The sequence below is a fragment of the Cyprinus carpio genome, chromosome A2 (genome assembly GCF_018340385.1).
Source record: "Cyprinus carpio isolate SPL01 chromosome A2, ASM1834038v1, whole genome shotgun sequence".
Lineage (NCBI taxonomy): Eukaryota > Metazoa > Chordata > Actinopteri > Cypriniformes > Cyprinidae > Cyprinus > Cyprinus carpio.
Window position 1 is genome coordinate 3,878,336 of NC_056573.1, and position 19,415 is coordinate 3,897,750.

Consider the following 19,415-nt stretch of genomic DNA (forward strand, 5'->3'; position numbering starts at 1 on the left):
ATAGTTTATGATTAATGAGTCAGTGGTTTGTACACCCTGGCATGTTTTTATGTACATTTTTGTAAACTTGTATATTTTATTCTGGTCAAGAAAAAAAAAATTCACTCCACTCAGAAGCCCCGCCCCTCCCGAATTTCATTGGTCAACTCGATCACCAAAAGTTCAGACTTCATCGATTCCTTAGATCCCGACAGATGTTCCATTTTTCATTTAATGTTATTTTGTAAAGCAAATTCATTAAGTATTTCATACATAAAACTGATGGTTCTGGTGTAACGCGCTTTTTGTGCTCTGCTGGAAGACTCTGCGTCCATTGAAATGGACATCACATTATTTTTTGTTTAAACCAATAAAATGTAACGTTTATAGGCCAATATAAGTAATGCCTGGTCACCTAAATGAATCTGACTGAGCTACAGGCATCGCAAAGATATCACAGGTACGTCTGGAAGATGTCTGTTAAAGATCACTTCATCTGGAAATCATCTGCTGTGTACAAACATCTGATAGACGTCTCTAAGATGTCAGTTTTACATTCATTCTAAATCATAAACATCTTAAAGACATCTTCTAAAAGTCTATTTGACATCTGAAAGGAAACGTCCTACAGATGTAATGCAGACGTCAAATAGACGTCTCCGTGACGTATGCGTGCTGAATATAAGTAATGCCTGGTCACTGATTGGTCCCTAAGGGGATCTTTTTATTCTTTATTAATGGAAGTCAGTGGCTACCAGCAACTGTTTGGTTACCATCATTTGTGTTCAACAGAAGAGACTCGTACAGGTTTAGAACAACTTCAGGGTTGAGGAAATGAGTTTTTGGGTGAACCATCCTTTATTTGGCTCAGCAAGATGATGCAGAAGTGTGTTCCAGGGGCATTTTTTTATGGTCCCCTACACCGTTCCTCTCTTCTACGTGGCTCTCACTCTGGAGGGTAAACCCTTCCAAGGGATCATTAGGGCACAGGGATCAGACCTTCAGATGGGAACACAGCGCTGCTCTTGCTCCATTTAACTGACACTACCTCACTGATAAAATGGTGCACATTTTACTGTTTTAATCACAATTGACTGGTCAGAAATTAAGCAAGAATTGCACACAACTAGCCATCGTAAGCTGTGAGAGTAAACTTACAGGAAGAAGAGTCAGTTCCACTCGATATTAATGGCTTCAAACAATGTTGAAAAATGTCCACCAGTAAGTCGGAGTTTATTTTGAGACCAAATATTCACTATAGAGTTTAAATCTGGACTCGGACCTGGCCAAAACATGAGCCGGATGGACTTGTTCTCCAGCCACTCGTTGCAGCATAGCCAGGTGCATTTTCTTGGTGAAAAAAAAAATAAACAAAAAAACATCTGATCGTTCCTCTTGAGATAAATTTTCAATACTGGGAAGCAAGCCATTGTGCAATAAAACATCTGATCGTTCCTCTTGAGATAAATATGCATTTATGCATTCATTAATGTATTTTCTTTGGTGCATCAGCATGCGTTGTGTGTTTTATGTACGGAACCACTCTGAATCAAACATTCCATATCCTGCCAAAAACTTCATTGTCTTTGATGGTTTTCTGAGACAGCAAGGCTTTTTAAGGAGCGTTTGCTTAATTCTTGCTTATTTCCTTAACAGAAACTTGCGGTTAAGACCATTAAAAGCTTAATGTTAAGCCTTTTTTTGCCCAAGAGTACAGTGCCCTCCATAAGTATTGGAACAGTAAAGACAAAATTGTTGTTTGCTGCGGAGTCAAGAAATCTGTAAATATGATTAAAAGATGAATATGAGACAAAACTACAGAATGTCACGTTTTATTATTGGGTGATTCAACACAAAGATGTTTTACCAGCTAAGAAGATCAGCACTTTTAGAGTTTTATCTCCCTATCTGATGTGAGCATAAGTATTGGAACAGCTGCCTCACAGGTCTTTCTAAGTGTTCAGCTGTGTCCCATTGCATTAATTCGTCAGATATTAAAAGCAGGAAATGTGTCTTATCAGTCATATCCATTGCTTCTGCATTCCAAGTCTTGCATTCGATGATGACACACACAAACCAGGATGAAGACGAGGAAGCAGACTCTGAAAGAAAAGCAAGCAATGTGGATGCTAAAAGAAAAGAGAGTCAGTTAGAACTAAAGGAAAAACAAAGGGCATGGAGAAATCAAGAGTTTGGAAACTACCGACGACATCAGCAACCAACGACGACCTGATTGGCTGAGAAAAACAACAGCAGTTGATGACAGACGAATCATAAAAGCTGTGAAAATGAACCCTAAAATACATTTCTGTAAAACACCAACAACCTCCAGAAAGCTGGTGTGATGCTCTGATAATCTACAGTCCGCAGGAGAATTTGACACAGAATTACAGAAGCTACACAGCAAGATGCAAACCTCTGATCAGCACCAAACATAGAAAGGCAAGATTCTTCACAAATGTGAGCCAGTAGAGTTTTGGAACTGAGTTGATGGACCGATGAGACAAAGATTAACCTTTATTTAAGTGACTGGAAAGCAAAAGTGTGGGGAAAAAAGGGAACTGCAAATGATCCTAAGCATACAACCTCATCTGTGAAGCTTGCTGGAGGTGGTGTCACGGCATGGGCATGCATGACTTTCTCTAGAACAGGACCTCTTCATTTTAATGATGACAATGTATGATGGCAGTAGAATGGATTTGGAAGGGTGCAAATAATCTTATAAATAATAATCTTGGCTACCAATATTCAAGAAAATGCCACCAAACTCATTAGAAAGCACTTCATATTGGATCAGGACAATGACCCAAAACACCCTGCCAGTTCAGTCAAGGACTTTATCAGGGCAAAGAAATGCCCAAATCAATCTCCAGATTTAAATCTGAATGAACATTAATTTCACCAGCTGAAGAGGAGACTAAAGACAGAAACTCTCTAAAACAAGCAACAGTTGGAATTGGCTGCATTAAAGGCTGGGAAAAGCATTTCAAAGCAAAAGACCAAGAGTCTGGGGATGTCTATGGGTTGCAGACTCACTGCTCTAATTGCATGCAAGTGATCTACAACTAAATACTAGCTTTTAATCTTTTACATCTGCCTTAAATCCAACTGTTCCAATACTTATGCTCACATCAAATTGTGCGATGAACTCTAAAAGTGCTGTTCTTTTTATTTGGTAAAACATGTCGAAAGACCTTATAATAAAATGTGACATTCTGTAGTTTTGTCCCATATTCATCTTTTAATCATATTTGCAAATGTCTTGACCCCACAGCAGAGAAAGAAATTTTGGCTTTACTGTTCCAATACTTATGGAGGGCACTGTATATATCTACAAAACTAGAAATCTGCAAAGTTTGTAATGCTGAGTTGGGAGAAACGGGAAATGTGAATGTGTAAAAATACTTCCACATCCAACAATGCTTAAAAAGCTGTTTTGAGTTATCAGGGACTTGTATTGTAAGGTAACACAAACTTAAAGGTCATTCTACACATGCATAAAAAAATGGCTTATTTAGACTGGTACATAATATTCTTAGGTAAAGTTTTCTAACTTTTTATTTACTGCATGGTAAGCACTGACTAAAAAGCATTTTATTTGCAGACATTATTTATTTACAAACAACTGGGTAACAGAGGGTGTAGTAAAAGAAAGACTAACGGCGAGAAGTGACAAACCAGAAGCCTGGACTCAAATCTAGTGTCGTCTTCCATTTTATTGTCCCTCCTCCTATGAATACAGAGTACATCGGCCATCACACTTGGAGGTCTCACTAGTTCACACACATAAGAAGCTGGTTCCAACTTTTCTTTCACAGCACACTGTTGTCCCACCCTGAATTACACATTTTTTCCAGAAAACGCAAGCAGTAGTGCCATCTTAGTAATAATTAAAAAATAAAAACACAGCAAAGATCACAGAAGGAATAAAAATAAACAAATGGTACTGATGCAAATAGACCACGTGCTTAGTAGCTAATATTTCAAACGTCACCATAATCCAAGTGCAAGATATGTCAACAAACTCAGCTAAAGAAATCACTAAATAGTCAATAAAACTTCATGTTAAGAACATGACTTACTGAAACTTACCATCTAAGCTCAGGAAAATAAACTTGTGGATGATGAGTTTTTAAAAACAGGTTCTCTCTCACACACATACACACAAAAATCACCCACGTTTACAGTTCTGAAAGTGGTCCGAAGGTTTCTAAGAGATGAACTTACAAGGACCAGCCTGGATCTCCATTGAGCCCTGGGTGCTTCGACAAGATGAGGAAATAAACTCTCTGAGGAACAAAGACAACTATGCGTACTAATATCACAGGTCCAGCAGAGGACGACAGGAAACACCAAAGCAAGATCAAGACGACGCATTTGCTTCTTGCTACCGGTCAAGAAAATAAAAATCCAAGTAACAGGAGGGTAGCTTGACCTTAGAGCTTAGTCTCAAAACATTTAAAATAGTCAATATACATTACTCATGTATATATTTTAATAGTAAAATCATCACTACAAGTCTCGTACTCTCACTTGTTGGAGAAAAAAATAAAATAAAATAAAAAATAAAATTCTGCTTTTGGTAGAGCCATTGAGAGTGTACTGGATTACACGCAGACACCGCAGTGTCCCGACTGAAGCGCAAGCGTTCACGACACACTTGGATCATATCTTGAAAATGCATACATTCAAGCAGCAATAAAAAAATATTTATGGCGAATGCATAATCTCTGGAAAAAAGGGAAAAAATACTGTATGAACATCCCTGCTATCATGTCACTAAATACAAAACCTCTACCCATGATTTGCTTCAGTGTAACAAGAAGTCCTTTTTGTTTTTTTTTCCGCAGGTAAAAGCCAGTTCTCAGTGTATGTATGGATGACAGTCTCGTGTATTTCTCTTTTCTGGTTTCTAAGGTCGAACGATCCGGAAGCATGCAAGCGTCGAAGAGGAGGGGCTGGGGCCTGGAGGAAGGTTCGGTGCCGGAGCGGAGGCTCAAGCCAGGGCTGGAAAAGCCTCGGGATCATCCACGTTGGGAACAGAAACACCTCCACCCTGTCAAAGAAAAGAGCAACAGACCTGAGAATGAGTGAAAGCTGGAAATGATCAAACTCTGGATGCTGCTGTGTGAGCATTTCACGAGCGTTCAGCATCTTATGTGTGTCACATAAAACTTTCAGAAGTCTGTGGTTAAAGAGCAAACTGTTTTTTGTTTTCACTACGGAAGTCAGTGGGGACCAGCAACTGTCTGGTTTGCCACAGGCTTCAAAACATCTTTATATTCAACAGAACAGAAGAAATTCATACAGGTTTGCAACAACTTTAGGGTAGGGCTGTGCGATATGGACAAAAAAACATATCACGATTTTTTGATCAATTGTTGTGTTTTTTCTTTTTTTATCGATTTTTTGACACACAGAGATATTTTTTAGTGTCAAATGCATTCAGTATAAATTTGAAACATTTCCAAAAGAAAACCAATGAGAGCTTTATCAAAAAGTTGTAACGCCTCTAGAACAGACATAAGTAAAAATAATCACTAAGTAAAGATGTCAAACAAAATGTCTAGACATATGGTAAAAAAATAAATACAATAAAATAAATCCCGTGTCCAGGGCTTTTTTTTGTTTTTTTTTGCCATGCATTGTTCATAGAGCTCATTGTTGCGGTGCCTGAGGTGCTGAAATATATTTATTGCAAGGTTCACACGTACTCCGTCTGCAGTGCGTATACAGTACGTGTATGCGGTGCAGAAGCAGCAGTGAGGGCGTGTTATTGTAACGCGAAAGCACATTAAAATAATGCGCGCGCACGAATCTCTCTGCTTGCACACAGATTTCCTTTCCTGTCACAAAACCAGACACGCGTGCTCAGATACACGCTGCTTTCGTCCGGAGAGAGTGCGCGCACTTAAAACGCGTCTCCTCTCACTCACTCACAACTCTCTCTATGCTCATGCGCTAAATATTCATTCTTTTCTCACGTCTCGATTTCTAACCTTTTCTGTTCACATCTTTTACCGCGTGCAGTGTGAACGTTCTGATCTATTAACATGGGCTCGGAAAAAAATATGCATCACAGACAGAGTGTGTGAACCTGGAGATAGGCATATGCCCAGTCTGTTCTGTTCTCGTGCTCCACTTAACGTGCTGCATTCTGATTGGATCTGATAGCATATTGCGGGAGGTCGGGACCGTGGAAAATCATGCTATAAAGCGATTTAGAAATTGCGCACGCTCAAATCGTGATTTTATTACGATTTCGATTAATTGCACAGCCCTACTTTAGGGTGAGTAAATGAGGACAGACGTTTCATTTTTGAGTGAACTATTGCTTTAAGTCTGGGTCAATCGCAGCAGGTGATTATCTATTTCTATTTTGTTTGATTTACATGAAGGACAGACGGCAGCTGGTGTATTGGGCTGCTGACACTCGTGATTGTTTATAATTTAGCACCATGTCATCTATCATGGCTTTTTTAATAATTAATTGTTTGTGATATATAGAAAATGTAGATAAATTGGTTATCTATTTAAAACAAGTTATTCAAAAAAAAAAAAACTTTCTTGGGCAGTAAGAAATATTTTTGGCCTCAATTCATTATTCACAGGTGATGCAAAGAGTAATTTGTAATCATTCAACGCAAATCATTAAATTCAGAAGCGCAAATAAAAATGGTAGTTTCTGCTACTGAATAAAAAACAATTTTGCAATTCTTTTTTCTCAAAATTATAAACTCGCAATTGCATGTTATAAAGTCAGAAATGTGAGGAAAAAAGTCAGAACTGGTTATGTTATTTATTAATATTTTTGTGGAAAAATTAGGAAATGTGTGGGAAATGGTAGGAAATGTGAGGTAAGTTGTATTTGGTGGTATATTCCGTAATATTACGTAATAAGAAATTGTTTGTATGTCATGTACCTTCTCAGATCTGCCTCCGCCTCGGCCTGGACGTCCACCGCCGCCCCGCCCGCCGCGGCCTCCACGAGAACCTCCACGACCACGTCCTGGCCGACCCAAGTCTCCGAAGTTTATCTCCAGCTGAGAGGTGATGTCATTGGCGGGCTTCCGGAAGTGGTGATCTCCACCCTCATCAGCCTTTAACAGGGAATGATACAAGATCAGCTTCAGGAACCAAACACATCTAGATCCATTTCCACATAATGCTTGCTTTCTTAATGGGCCGTGAGGATTTCCTTAATGCGGAAAACATGGAATGGATAAAATAATATGATATGATTGGAATTGAATTAACATGGATTGGATGAATAAATCACAAATAGACTGTACAAACGAACCCAGTCGCAATATTGACTAGAAACTCAAAGGACTTCATGACAACCAGCCACAATAAAAGATCAACTCAACAGAAAGAGACTGTGACAGAAATACACTACTACTGTAAATAATACATTTTCTTTCATGTAGAGCTGTGCAGTTTATCGGCTTTTACTGCGAACAGAAAAATAAATGAACAGTTACCATATCACTGTGTGTACATGGCCAAAGATTCTTGAAATCTTGAATTTTAGTTCAGGTTAACTACAAACCATCAACTACAAAGGTGACCAAAATGGTGACGGGTAAATAAAATAAACCAAATCCAGACACAAACCGGGACAGATACCTTGTGGAATGAATCAGGATCAACATCTCCAGCTTCAATCACAGATCCAGCTTGCCGCTGGAAACGCCCCAAAAAAAAGGAGGATTAGTCTCAGAGCCATAAAATGACAGATTCCACAAGGCTTGAAAATCACCTAATTTAACTCACCGTGCCGACTTCCTCGCTCTTTGACTTGTGCAGCACGTAGCCCTTCTTCCACTGACCGTCGTTACCCTCGTTGGGCTTGCGGATGTTGAACTCAACTTTGGAGCGTTCTTTGTCTTGCATGGCCTTCCACTCATCCAGTGTCATCTCTTTAGGACCTTCCTCCTTCACCTCCTCTGCTTCATTCTCCCTACACACACACACACACACATCCGATGGCATGCTCTCTGCACATCTAGTCAAGAGATACTGAGCTCCTCTGTTATTCTGAACAGAAATCTCTTTGACTCACTTGTTTTCGGAGTCAGCAGGGGCGTGATCTTCTCCTTCAGGAACAGGCTCCGGTGCTGCAGACTGATCAAGCTCACTGTCAAATCAGACAGCATTATTATTTTAGAACCAGCCCACCATGTCTTTCAATCTCAGGTGCTATTCATGTCCAGAACACAAGCGGTTTGGGACAAGTTGCATGTCATGGTTTAATACATAAGTTAATCCCAAGTATAAATAATAATAATGCTTGCCATATCAAGCACCACTAATTAGAATTAACAAGAATCCAATATTTTAGACCACCTGCTATATTTCTGTATCACACATTCAGGGTTTCTGCAGGTTTTATGAAGGTAATGTTTTCTTTTTTTAAACACCTGTTTAAGACCAAGTAAAGAAAAGTTTATTTAGTAATAAACTGAAGGGAACACAATACGAAAAGTTCTTCTCTAAATGTAAATGTTTAGGGAGCAAACAATGATTTCTATTAGCAACACTTTAAAGTTTAGAAACATAGTTTCCAACAGATCTCATTACTTTTTAATTAATTTCACAATTTATTAAAAAAAAAAAAGTCGCCAAAGGGCTCAGAAAACTCGACTTAATTCAAAAGAGATGTTTTCATTCCTCATTGACAAGATGTTCATTCTTATTTTAAAAATAAACTTAATGTAAAATTTTTCATAGTAAACATTCTCATGTCTTCATTTTGCATCTGAAGTAATTAACTTTAAGCAATGCACATGACATTTAATTCCACGACAATGAATTTAAGACTATCAGCTCTTACGATCTTTGCGAGGCCTTCATTTGTGGAATGATGAATGAATACTTTCTAAGAAATGCAGAAACCCTGACATCTGTCAAACACGACATGCCAACCTCCCAACAACCCTTAAATATTTCACATTCACACTCGTACCTGGCTTCTTCCTTCACATTGCCCCAGTTGTGCAAGCCGCTCCCACCACGCTTCTCCTCTCCTTTCTGTCGACTGAAGCATGAAGGACATTCCCGTGAAATCAGTGCAACAACACACTTTAAACCATTTGGTATGGCTGGCTTCGACACTTACGATTTGTCATTGCCGCTGTGTCTGTCAAAGTCACGTTTGCCCCGGGAATCAAAGGCTTCTCCGCGTCCCATGCCTCGTCCACGTCCACCTCTGGCCCCTCGGCCTCCTCCACGACCTCTAGAGGGCTTATCCCCAACCGGCCTGAGGACAACACGCACAGAGACATCTGGCACTCTGGAGCCACAAAATCAAAGCTGCTCAGCTATTGATTAAATAGGAATTCAGTGGATTTATTACCGTGGTGGTTCTACAAATGATAACGAATCACAATCAGCACAACACAGAAACACTGGCCTGAACAATGCTCGGGGAAACACAGACATTATTTGTGAAATCACATTTGGTTTCTGCACAATTCTAAAAGAAACAACCTTCACTCAACTAGACTTTCATTGTCTATTCATCTATAAAGCACAGAATAATGTCTAGGGCTGAGTTAAATATATAAATAATAACAGAGCCCAGTCAGCTGGTGCATTGCTATAATATTAAAGTTAAAAATAAAATAAAATTGCAGTTTCATTTTAAATATTATTATTAATACTCAAGTTTGTATACAAACATTTAAATTGCATTTAAGGCCGTTTTTATAAACTTTAATAATGCATTATTAATGTATGCAAAATATAATTGTTTCTACCCATATTCGTTGTTTAAATATAGACATTTAAACTGTCAGGTTTTCACGACTGATATATTAATTGACATTCCATAAATTATAATGACAAACAATTAATTAGACATCACTTAAGACTATAATAAATATATAAGGCATATATTTAGCAAAGTAGACTTATTTTTTCTAGCTTTCTAAAAAGCAATGGATATCAAATATCATAGCGTTTATCTCTGGATATCAATATTGCTTGCAAGCTGATTTATTGAAATCCTTTTCGGCTGAAACAAGGATCGAGTGTTTACCTTAAAAACTGTTTCACTAAAGTTGCACGGTTTCTTTTGACACATTTCTGATGTTCATTCATGTTAACTTTGTGCAGATTTTATTGCTGAAAGTGTTTGAAATCGGAGAGACTTTGTTTCAGATCAAGTGACAAAGCACTGGATGGATGGAAATGCACGACAAATAATGTAATAATCGATATCGGTTAATCAAAATTAAGACTGATTAAAAATATATTTTAAAAGCGATATCGTCAGCCCTAACGCTGTCATTTTTGTTATAATAAAACACTCACCTGTCCGCAGAGAACTCGCCACCCTCTGGTTTCTCGTCAGCTGGTTTATCGAAGCGCCGTTCACGAGGAGGTCGTCTTTCGGGTCGCCTGTCGCCGGGCCGAGCCTCTCCCTGACCTCCCTGGTGTTGGGAACTGACCGGACCCTGCTGCTCCGGCCTCCGGCCAACCCTCCTCATCCCTAAAACACATGCACACACACTCGTTAACGTCCAGCATTGAAAAAACGACCAATTCTAAGACATTTAACAAACACTCTCATCCAAATCAGTACAGAGGTCAATAAAACACACTCAACCGCTATCAGCATAAAACACAGTCTCACAGAAGCACACTAAAAGTAGTCAACATTTCTAATCTAAGCATACAGTGTACTTGAGAGTTGATGGTCTATGCATGAGCATCTGTGTACGTTTGGAACAACATGCTGGTTAGAGAATGATAGCATTTGTGTGAAATGTTAGTTTTAGTGTTATGCCCAAGGTCACACCAGTCTCAAATCAACTCTAGTGATGTCTGAACAAACATTTTCAGTTATGAGCTCAGATTTTAAAGCGCCAAGTTACGTTCAAGATCACAAATCATGCCTATAAGAAACGAAATGACCAATCAACGCTGGCCTACATTTGACTAATTTAATGAGCTGCTCATTTTATCCTTGTTGCCGTCACGACACGACTTATGAAATAAAAGCGAAAGTGTTCTCATTCAAATCTGCATGACATCAAAACACGCCAAGGTTTCTTCCATGTGCAAATCAGCGCCGCGCGAGCTAATCGCGTGATATTTACATACAGCTAGCAGATTAGCATGTGGCTAGAGCAGCTACGCAGTAATAAATAAAGCGAAATCGTGATCGGAGAGTGATACTGACATGTCAGAGGAATTAAACGAGTCAAAAAAAAAAAAAATCGCTCACTAAAAAGTGTGCATACATTAAACGTCGTCAACAAGAGGAGTAACGTTAGCAGCAGCAGCAGCTCAGGGCAGGCTGTTGTTGTCCATGTTGACTTCTCTGCTGTGTTTATATGCACTCGATCAGCCCTGTCTCATAATCTACTGAGCTTCCTACCTAGACAGCATTCTAGGCACCACACGCGCGTTCAAGAACCCAGCGTTGGCGCGTTTTGAGAGGCTCGCGCGAGCAGTTTTTGCCGCGTTTATTGGTCGGAGCGTATCTAGGCTCTCTATTTTTTGAGACACAGTCGATATTTAGGACTGTAATTTCTACATACCCTCTTTCTTAAGTGGCACAGGGGCCTGGGGTTCCTCTTTCTTGTCCTGCGCTGCATTTTTCCTGTCTTTCTGGGACTCTTTCTTCGGCTGTTTGGCGGACTGAGCTGCCGTCTTCGAGGCGCCTGACGCGGCCGCTTCTTTCTTCTTGATTTCGGCCGCCTTTAATATCTCGAACGGGTCGGATTCGTCATCCAATAGCTGGTCGAACCGATTGGTAACGACGCAGCCGAAGCCTTCTTGCAGATGCCCCGGCATGATGGCGCCCCAACAACGGGATTCTCCTCCGATTCTTCGAGGCTTCGAGCGAACGGCTCACGGTGGATAACCGCAAGATGGCCAAGGAAGACACCTGCTTCTCTTCCGGCGCCCTCAACATCCGGGACACTACAGCTGTCGCGCCATTTGGGGGGTGTAGTTTTAAACTGTGTGTTTGTAGTTCACTCGAGTCATTCCACCAAATCGGTGCCTTTTGCATGATTTAAAAACATAACAATACTATGTACTCTTTCAACAATATTACCTCAAATTAAAGTCAATTATATATTATTTTAAAAATATTTTTTTTTATGCTGATTAAGGTATTTGACCTGTTCCTCACTATGATTTTTCTTTTTCAGCAGGACTTTTAATTTGCAAGATGATACAAAAATCACATTTGTATATTGTTGTGAGTACAGTCTCATTGGTGAGCAATGTTTTGGCATAATTCTACATTTTTCTATAAAATTTAAATCATTTTATCAGTGTCCCCTGTGCTACCCTCATCAAAAAAAAAAAAACACTTTTAAACTAATTGTAGTCTATATTCAAGTGACGTCACTTCTTGGAGGTTGCATTATCTCTCAACCAGGATTCCAACACTTTAAACACAATCATGATTCTCTTTCTTCTATAATGCTCTGTTTTTGATGATTTATGAGGTTTGATTGAGCGCCAATCAGCAATGTCAGTTCTGTTACCATTATAAAACTATACATTTTAACAATTATTTATTAAATTTAATATAATTCATATCTACAAGTAATATCCTTTCAAAGTACAACATGTGTTTTTGTGACCTTGACTATTAGCTAGCATTTGAAGATTAATTAACTGTATTATTAGCCTATTAATTGTTTACCTATACAAATGTTACATTTACAAATGCAAAATGTATTTCAACTCTCTGTGTTTTTATGACTATGTTTTTTAATTAGTATTATTTGAATGTGGTGCTTGTGTTTATGTTCTTATGTTCTTGTGTCCTCTTCTCATTTCCTGTGGGTTTGGAGGAATTTTTATGAGTTAGAAAAAGTCTAAGGACAAACCATTTTGTAGAAGGTTGTTTTTTTTATGTATTAAGTGTTCAGTTTAGTATCACATCAGGCAATGGAAGGGATAGTTTTGATGAAATACCTTAAAGTTGTTATGTATTTGGATGATTTGTTGATCAGTTGAGCAAGAACATCTGGTAACCCTCTGTGAAGTTTTACAGCGTCTACAAGACTCAGGATTAAGAGTAAAAATGTAAGTGTGAGTGGGGACAGATAGAAATGAATAGAAGCACAGAGTGTGATTTATGGAGTTAAAAACTTTGAAAGTGTTTTGTGCTATAAGAGACGAGTTATCAGTGTAATATAAATATATTATATTAGTAGGCCCTACTTAAGTGCTGTAGTTTGGTAACATTATACCATTTAATGAAATAGGTCTACAGCTTTTACTGTAAATTTAAGTTCAATCTGTAAAACCCAAAACGTGGCAACCCTGTGTTTTTTGTTTTTTTTTGTTTGTTTTTTTACACTGACGTTCTGGCAACTGCAGCTTTCATTTAATTTTTTATTTTATAATGTAAATTACTTTTTTACAGGCATACCGCTTGATATAGTCTTTAAATCAAAACATTTGTAAATAATAGGATGCATGAATAAAATAAATAGTGTACATAAATACAAACCCGATTCCAAAAAAGTTGGGACACTGTACAAATTGTGAGTAAAAAAGGAATGGAATAATTTACAAATCTCATAAACTTATATTTTATTCACAATAGAATATAGATAACATATCATATGTTGAAAGTGAGACATTTTGAAATGTCATGCCAAATATTGGCTTATTGTGGATTTCATGAGAGCTACACATTCCAAAAAAGTTGGGACAGGTAGCAGTAATGGGCCGGGAAAAGTTAAATGTACATATAAGGAACAGCTGGAGGACCAATTTGCAACTTATTAGGTCAATTGGCAACATGATTGGGTATAAAAAGAGCCTCTCAGAGTGGCAGTGTCTCTCAGAAGTCAAGATGGATCACCAATTCCCCCAATGCTGCGACAAAGAAGTTGAGCAACTAGAAGCCTGTATTAGACAAGAATGGGACAACATTCCTGTTCATAAACTTGAGCAACTTCTCTCCTCAATCCCCAGACGTTTGCAGACTGTTATAAAAAGAAGAGGGGATGCCACACAGTGGTAAACATGGCCTTGTCCCAACTTTTTTGAGATCAACTTATTTTTCCCTTAAAATTATACATTTTCTCAGTTTAAACATTTGATATGTCATCTATGTTGTATTCTGAATAAAATATTGAAATTTGAAACTTCCACATCATTGCATTCTGTTTTAAATTCACAATTTGTACAGTGTCCCAACTTTTTTAGAATCGGGTTTGTACTTGACATTTGCGTGTTAAACTTTTTTTTTTTATTCGTTTTCTCGTTACCTTCACATACATTTTGACCCAGCAGCTCCCCGACTGTATAGCGATGAAAGAAAGAAGCGCAGCACCAACTCTCTCTCTCTCTCTCACACACACACACACACATCAGAGGGTCTTGTTTTCACTGTGGAGGTTCTCAGCGTGTCCATAACCCGTGAAGACTTCATGAAGCTCGTCGCCACAGCATGTGTCCCGGACCCCGCACAGACCCTGCTGCTGCTGCTTCTGGCGCATGTGGTGTCCTCGATGCCCCCGGGCTGCCCGGAGCGCTGCGTGTGTGATGACCAGCACGCTGTCCAGTGCGCTGAACAAGATCTCCGCAGATTCCCGACGGGACTCCCGCTGAACACCCGCCAGCTCATCCTGTCCAACAACCGCATCTCCGATTTACCCGCGATCGAGCTCAATTACCTGTCCGACCTCGCGTATCTGGACTGCAGCAATAATTCCCTCGCGCACATATCCCGATCCACATTTGGGAACCTGAGAAAGCTGGCGTATCTGGACCTGTCCTTCAACTCCTTCCGTAAGATCGAGGAGCAGACGTTCAGCGCGCTGGAGAGCCTGGTGATGCTGAGACTGACGGATAACCCCAGGCTGTCAGAGTTTCACCCTCGGGCTTTCTCTCACGCCAGCGCTCTTCAGGTGCTGGACATCAGCAGGAACAACCTGAGCAGACTCAACGTGAGCTCCCTCGTGGCTCTAGCCGGGCTCCGGTCTCTCGGGCTCAGCGGGAACCCGTGGCTGTGCGCCTGCGACGCGGAGGAGCTCTGCTTGTGGATGCACACGGACACCTTTAAGTTTCAAGGTAGGCTGTATTTGGGGTCTAGGGGTTGTTGTTTTTATATTGGGTAAAACTTTTTAAAATAACTTTATTCAGTAACTTTGAATAACCAAGTGCTTGTTAAATGATTGTTGGAATGCTGCTGGTAATCTTCCAAATCTTCAATCAGAGCAGTAGGCTTTAAATTCAAAAAGTCGTGGCATTGAATTGTTGCATGCACTGCAAAAAAAATAAAATAAAAGTTAAGTTACAGTTATATTATCTTAATTTAATTTAATTTTATTTTATTTTAGTTTAGAACTGAACACAATTAAGACTAAGACATGGCCATACTGACTGATCAAGTGATGGATTGATTGATTGACTTCATTCATTCTTGATTGTACAAATACATTAAAAAGTAATGGGGGATCTACTGTAAGTTGTATTTTCAAACTCTGAGGCCTTGTGAATACAAGACATTTGCATTTATTGGGTTCCATTCACTTTATAAATTATTCTTTGTTCTATTCTATTTATCCTAAATTTACCTTCATAAAACCTGAAATCCTGTATTGGCTTCGGCCATTGAAAACCCATATTAGCTGACCACTAGAAAATATAAATGTAAGCTCCATGTAAGTATTTGAATATACCTTACCTAATGATGTGCTAATCTGTTATTCACTGTATTTGTTAATGTTAGTAATTAAGTCTTGCTTGCTAATGGCCACAATATAGCCCTCTGTTAATAATGAATGCATCAGCCAGTTCTGTTCAGTCTCAGTGCTTAGAGGAAAAAATAGACTAACAGCTGCCACTGGATTTATAAACGCCCTCTGAATGATTCAAAAGTTTGTGATGGAGAAAAGATAGATATATAGATAGATATATAGATAGATAGATAGAAACATGCACAAAAATACATAGAGTGTTCATGCATGTATTGTATACAGTATATAGCTACAGATGATTGTTTAAGCTCATAACTGAGTTCATCTTTCAGGAATGTTTATAGAGTCCCATTATAACCAGTTATATTTAGGCTGCTGAGGGCCTTTTAGTGCACAAAGCCACACTAAACACTCACACACAGACACATAAAACAAACACGCAGAGTGCGAGGAATAACCCAGACATCTCCTGCTTTTAATTGTCCCAGATGTATTCCCTCGAGTGCAGATAATTATTTTGCTAATTAACATGCAACTATTCACACAACAGTGAAAGATCAAATGGAAATAAGATCTCAGCCTCTGCTCTAAGCTGCTGAAGTCCTATATGTGCTGGCCTATTTTTTACCTTTCGCTGGCTTTGTTGGGGTTTATTTGGACCCGGAGCAACGCTGTAACATTAACAGACTGTACAAGCACTGCAAGTCAGATGAGTTGTGGATATTTAGTCACCACAGCTATAGGGTGAAAGTGACTGGAGGGATGGAGACAGTGGCGCATGGTGAGATTACTGTCAGGAACTACACTCCTCATGCAAAACACATTTATTAATGGCGTTTGTTAAGGAGGACATCACTATTTATAATGATACCGACCATTTCTATTTAAAGAATACTTAATGAAGTGAAAATAAAGAGAGAACTGGAGCAGCAGTTGACGTGTCTCCTTACAGAAGCATAAGTACAAAGACTAAATGACTGAGCCGGAGCCGAGGACAGCCGTGGCTGTGAATTATTCAGTGTGTCAGTGTGTAAGGTAACATAATATCCGTGTATGAAAGCATGCCAAAGGGCACTGCTAAATCAGCAATGCTCATTTTCATTGCTACTCATGAAGCTAACCTTAAAGCAAGCATTTAGAGAGTTTTTTGAAGTTTTTTATGGTAATTAATTCTGGTAATGTTTGACCCGGAAGGAAAAAAAAAACCAAAAGCAAAATAAATGCTAAAAAAAAAAAACTTTCCAAATGCTGTAAGACCCTCAAAATACATATAATTATTTTAATTTTATTTATTTACAATTTTTAAGAGCTATAACAAAAAAAAAAATTAACATTTTTTTTTTCAGAGACATTAAAAAAACAAACAAACTAAAAAAAGGTACATGTTTCGTGTTCGGGTCATTTTGGACCCATGTATATAGGGAGTACAATTAGGTTTGAAGAAAATTATCTTATGAAGATATAAGTGGCAAAAAAAAGTAAAATATATTAAGCCATTTCTCCATATCTCTAGAAATAAATATGTAGGTTTTATACATTTGGACTGTTTTTGAGCAATCATGAGTTAATACTGATAATTCTCAGATTATATGGTCTTATGAAATTTCACACAATAATATAATCAAATAAAATTTCTCATCAATATATATATATATATATACACAGTACAGGTCAAAAGTTTGGAAACATTACTATTTTTAATGTTTTTCAAAGAAGTCTCTTCTGCTCATCAAGCCTGCATTTATTTGATCAAAAATACAGAAAAAAACAGTAATATTGTGAAATATTATTACAACTTAAAATAATAGTTTTCTATTTGAATATACTTTAAAAAAATAATTTATTCCTGTGATGCAAAGCTGAATTTTCTGCATCATTACTCCAGCCTTCAGTGTCACATGTAACATCCAGTCTATCACATGATCATTTAGAAATCATTCTAATATTCTGATTTATTATGAGTGTTGGAAACAGTTCTGCTGTCTAATATATTAGATGATAATATATATTCTAATAGAGTGGCGGTACTATCACTTTTTATCAATTTAACACATCCTTGCTGAATAAAAGTATTGATTTTATTAAATAAAAAAAGAAAGAAAAAAATTACTGACCCCAAATTACTGACCAGTAGTGTATATTGTTATTACAAAATATTTATATTTTTTTTTTTTTTTTTTTTTACTTTTTATTGATCAAAGTATCCTAAAAAAAGTATCACATGTTCTGAAAAAATATTAAGCAGCAGAACTGTTTCCAACTTTGATAATGAATCATCATATTAGAATGATTTCTAAAGGATCATGTGATAATGATCCTAAAAATTCAGCTTTGCATCACAGAAATAAATGATAATTTAAAGTATAATACATTTAAAAACAATTATTTTAAAATTGTAATAATATATCACAATATTACTTTTTTTTTTTTCTGTATTTTTGATCAAATAAATGCAGGCTTGATGAGCAGAAGAAACTTCTTTCAAAAACATTAAAAATAGTAATGTTTCTAAACTTTTGACCTGTATTGTATATGTATGTATATGTGTGTGTATGTATGTGTGTGTGTGTGTGTGTGTGTGTGTGTATATAGATGTGGTTCATGTGTAATTGGAAATTTAAAAGAATTTATCCATTTTTTTTAAAGGGGGGGTATACATCTCTGTACATTGCATCTCTGTGTAATTCAGCGAGTGGTCAGAGCTGATATAAGATCGAGTCAAGTCACTTTATTTACATAGTGCTTTATATAATATAAATTATTTCAAAGCAGCATCACAGGAAAATATAAGAATCAATTATGCAAACTTCATCAGACATGAGGCAAATCTAAATTCTGCTGTAAAGCAGCTCTAAAAAGACAAGAGTGTCATCAGTCAGCTCCAGTCAGTTCAGTCCGATAACTGTGTAAAGTTAATCACTTAGGAAACAAGTTCAACTCAGTGATAAGAAGCTCAACTGAAGACAGTAGTAATCTCACACAAATATTTTCCTGTATATTAAATATAGTACTTGTAAAAATCTCTCGTTTGTTCAATTTTATGTCTGTGGTTATGATATAAGACTGTCATGTTTATAAAGTTTCTACATATGTACCAGAAATACAAATGTTTTTAGAGTTAATGCATTCTTTTTTCTTGTGTTTTATGAGACTAGAGGAGGGACAGACAGTGTGTGAGGGTCCTTCATCCTTACAGGGCCAGCGTCTCTCAGATCTGGGCCTTTGGTTGAGAAGACAATGCCATCCAGGACTGGCTCACCAGGATTACCTCTTCTTTGTGGCTATAGGTTTTGTCATCTTTGGAGTAGGTACGGTACTGGCATGGACAGCTGGCATGGTGATAGTGCTCTGCCAGCGCTGTGTCAGATGGAGGAAGGACAGACCAAATGTCGTCGTGACCGAGGAGGAAATTAAACCAGGACAAAGTGGGTAAGGGGCATAAACCTGAGCCCAATCCTATAAGGAGTACTGACAGGGAACTGCATCCGAAAGTGATGTGACAATCATTTTGACTGAGCGACAGAGGTAAAAAAAATACAATAATATCAGCTGACACAGGCTGCGTCCGAGGGCAGCAACAAGGCACATCTGAATCCAGTGATTGTGTCACATCCTCTCTATACTGACATTTATCAGATCGATTTCTGAACAGCATAGATGTATCCTTTGCTGCCTATGACATCCCACAATCCTGTGCATTTGATTCTGTGACCACTGAGCTAAAAAATAAAATGACGTCTGGAAGATGTG

At 38.0% G+C, this 19,415-nt stretch overlaps 2 protein-coding genes across 2 annotated transcripts; one reads left to right on the forward strand and one right to left on the reverse strand.

Moving 5' to 3' along the window:
* Positions 1 to 3,677: 3,677 nt before the first annotated feature.
* LOC109095583 (plasminogen activator inhibitor 1 RNA-binding protein-like) lies at positions 3,678 to 11,907 on the reverse strand. The gene is made up of 9 exons (XM_042769625.1): positions 11,529 to 11,907; positions 10,297 to 10,474; positions 9,101 to 9,241; positions 8,948 to 9,019; positions 8,045 to 8,119; positions 7,756 to 7,942; positions 7,609 to 7,665; positions 6,903 to 7,079; positions 3,678 to 5,035 (listed from the first exon to the last, which is right to left on the reverse strand). The coding sequence occupies exons 1-9, from the start codon at positions 11,782 to 11,784 to the stop codon at positions 4,976 to 4,978; spliced, it is 1,203 nt and encodes a 400-aa protein (XP_042625559.1). The 5' UTR covers positions 11,785 to 11,907; the 3' UTR covers positions 3,678 to 4,975.
* Positions 11,908 to 14,293: 2,386 nt separating this feature from the next.
* Positions 14,294 to 19,415, forward strand: LOC109095588 (leucine-rich repeat-containing protein 52). Its single transcript, XM_019109301.2, has 2 exons — positions 14,294 to 15,036; positions 18,821 to 19,415. Exons 1-2 carry the CDS (start codon positions 14,394 to 14,396, stop codon positions 19,096 to 19,098), a joined length of 921 nt encoding a protein of 306 aa, XP_018964846.1. The 5' UTR covers positions 14,294 to 14,393; the 3' UTR covers positions 19,099 to 19,415.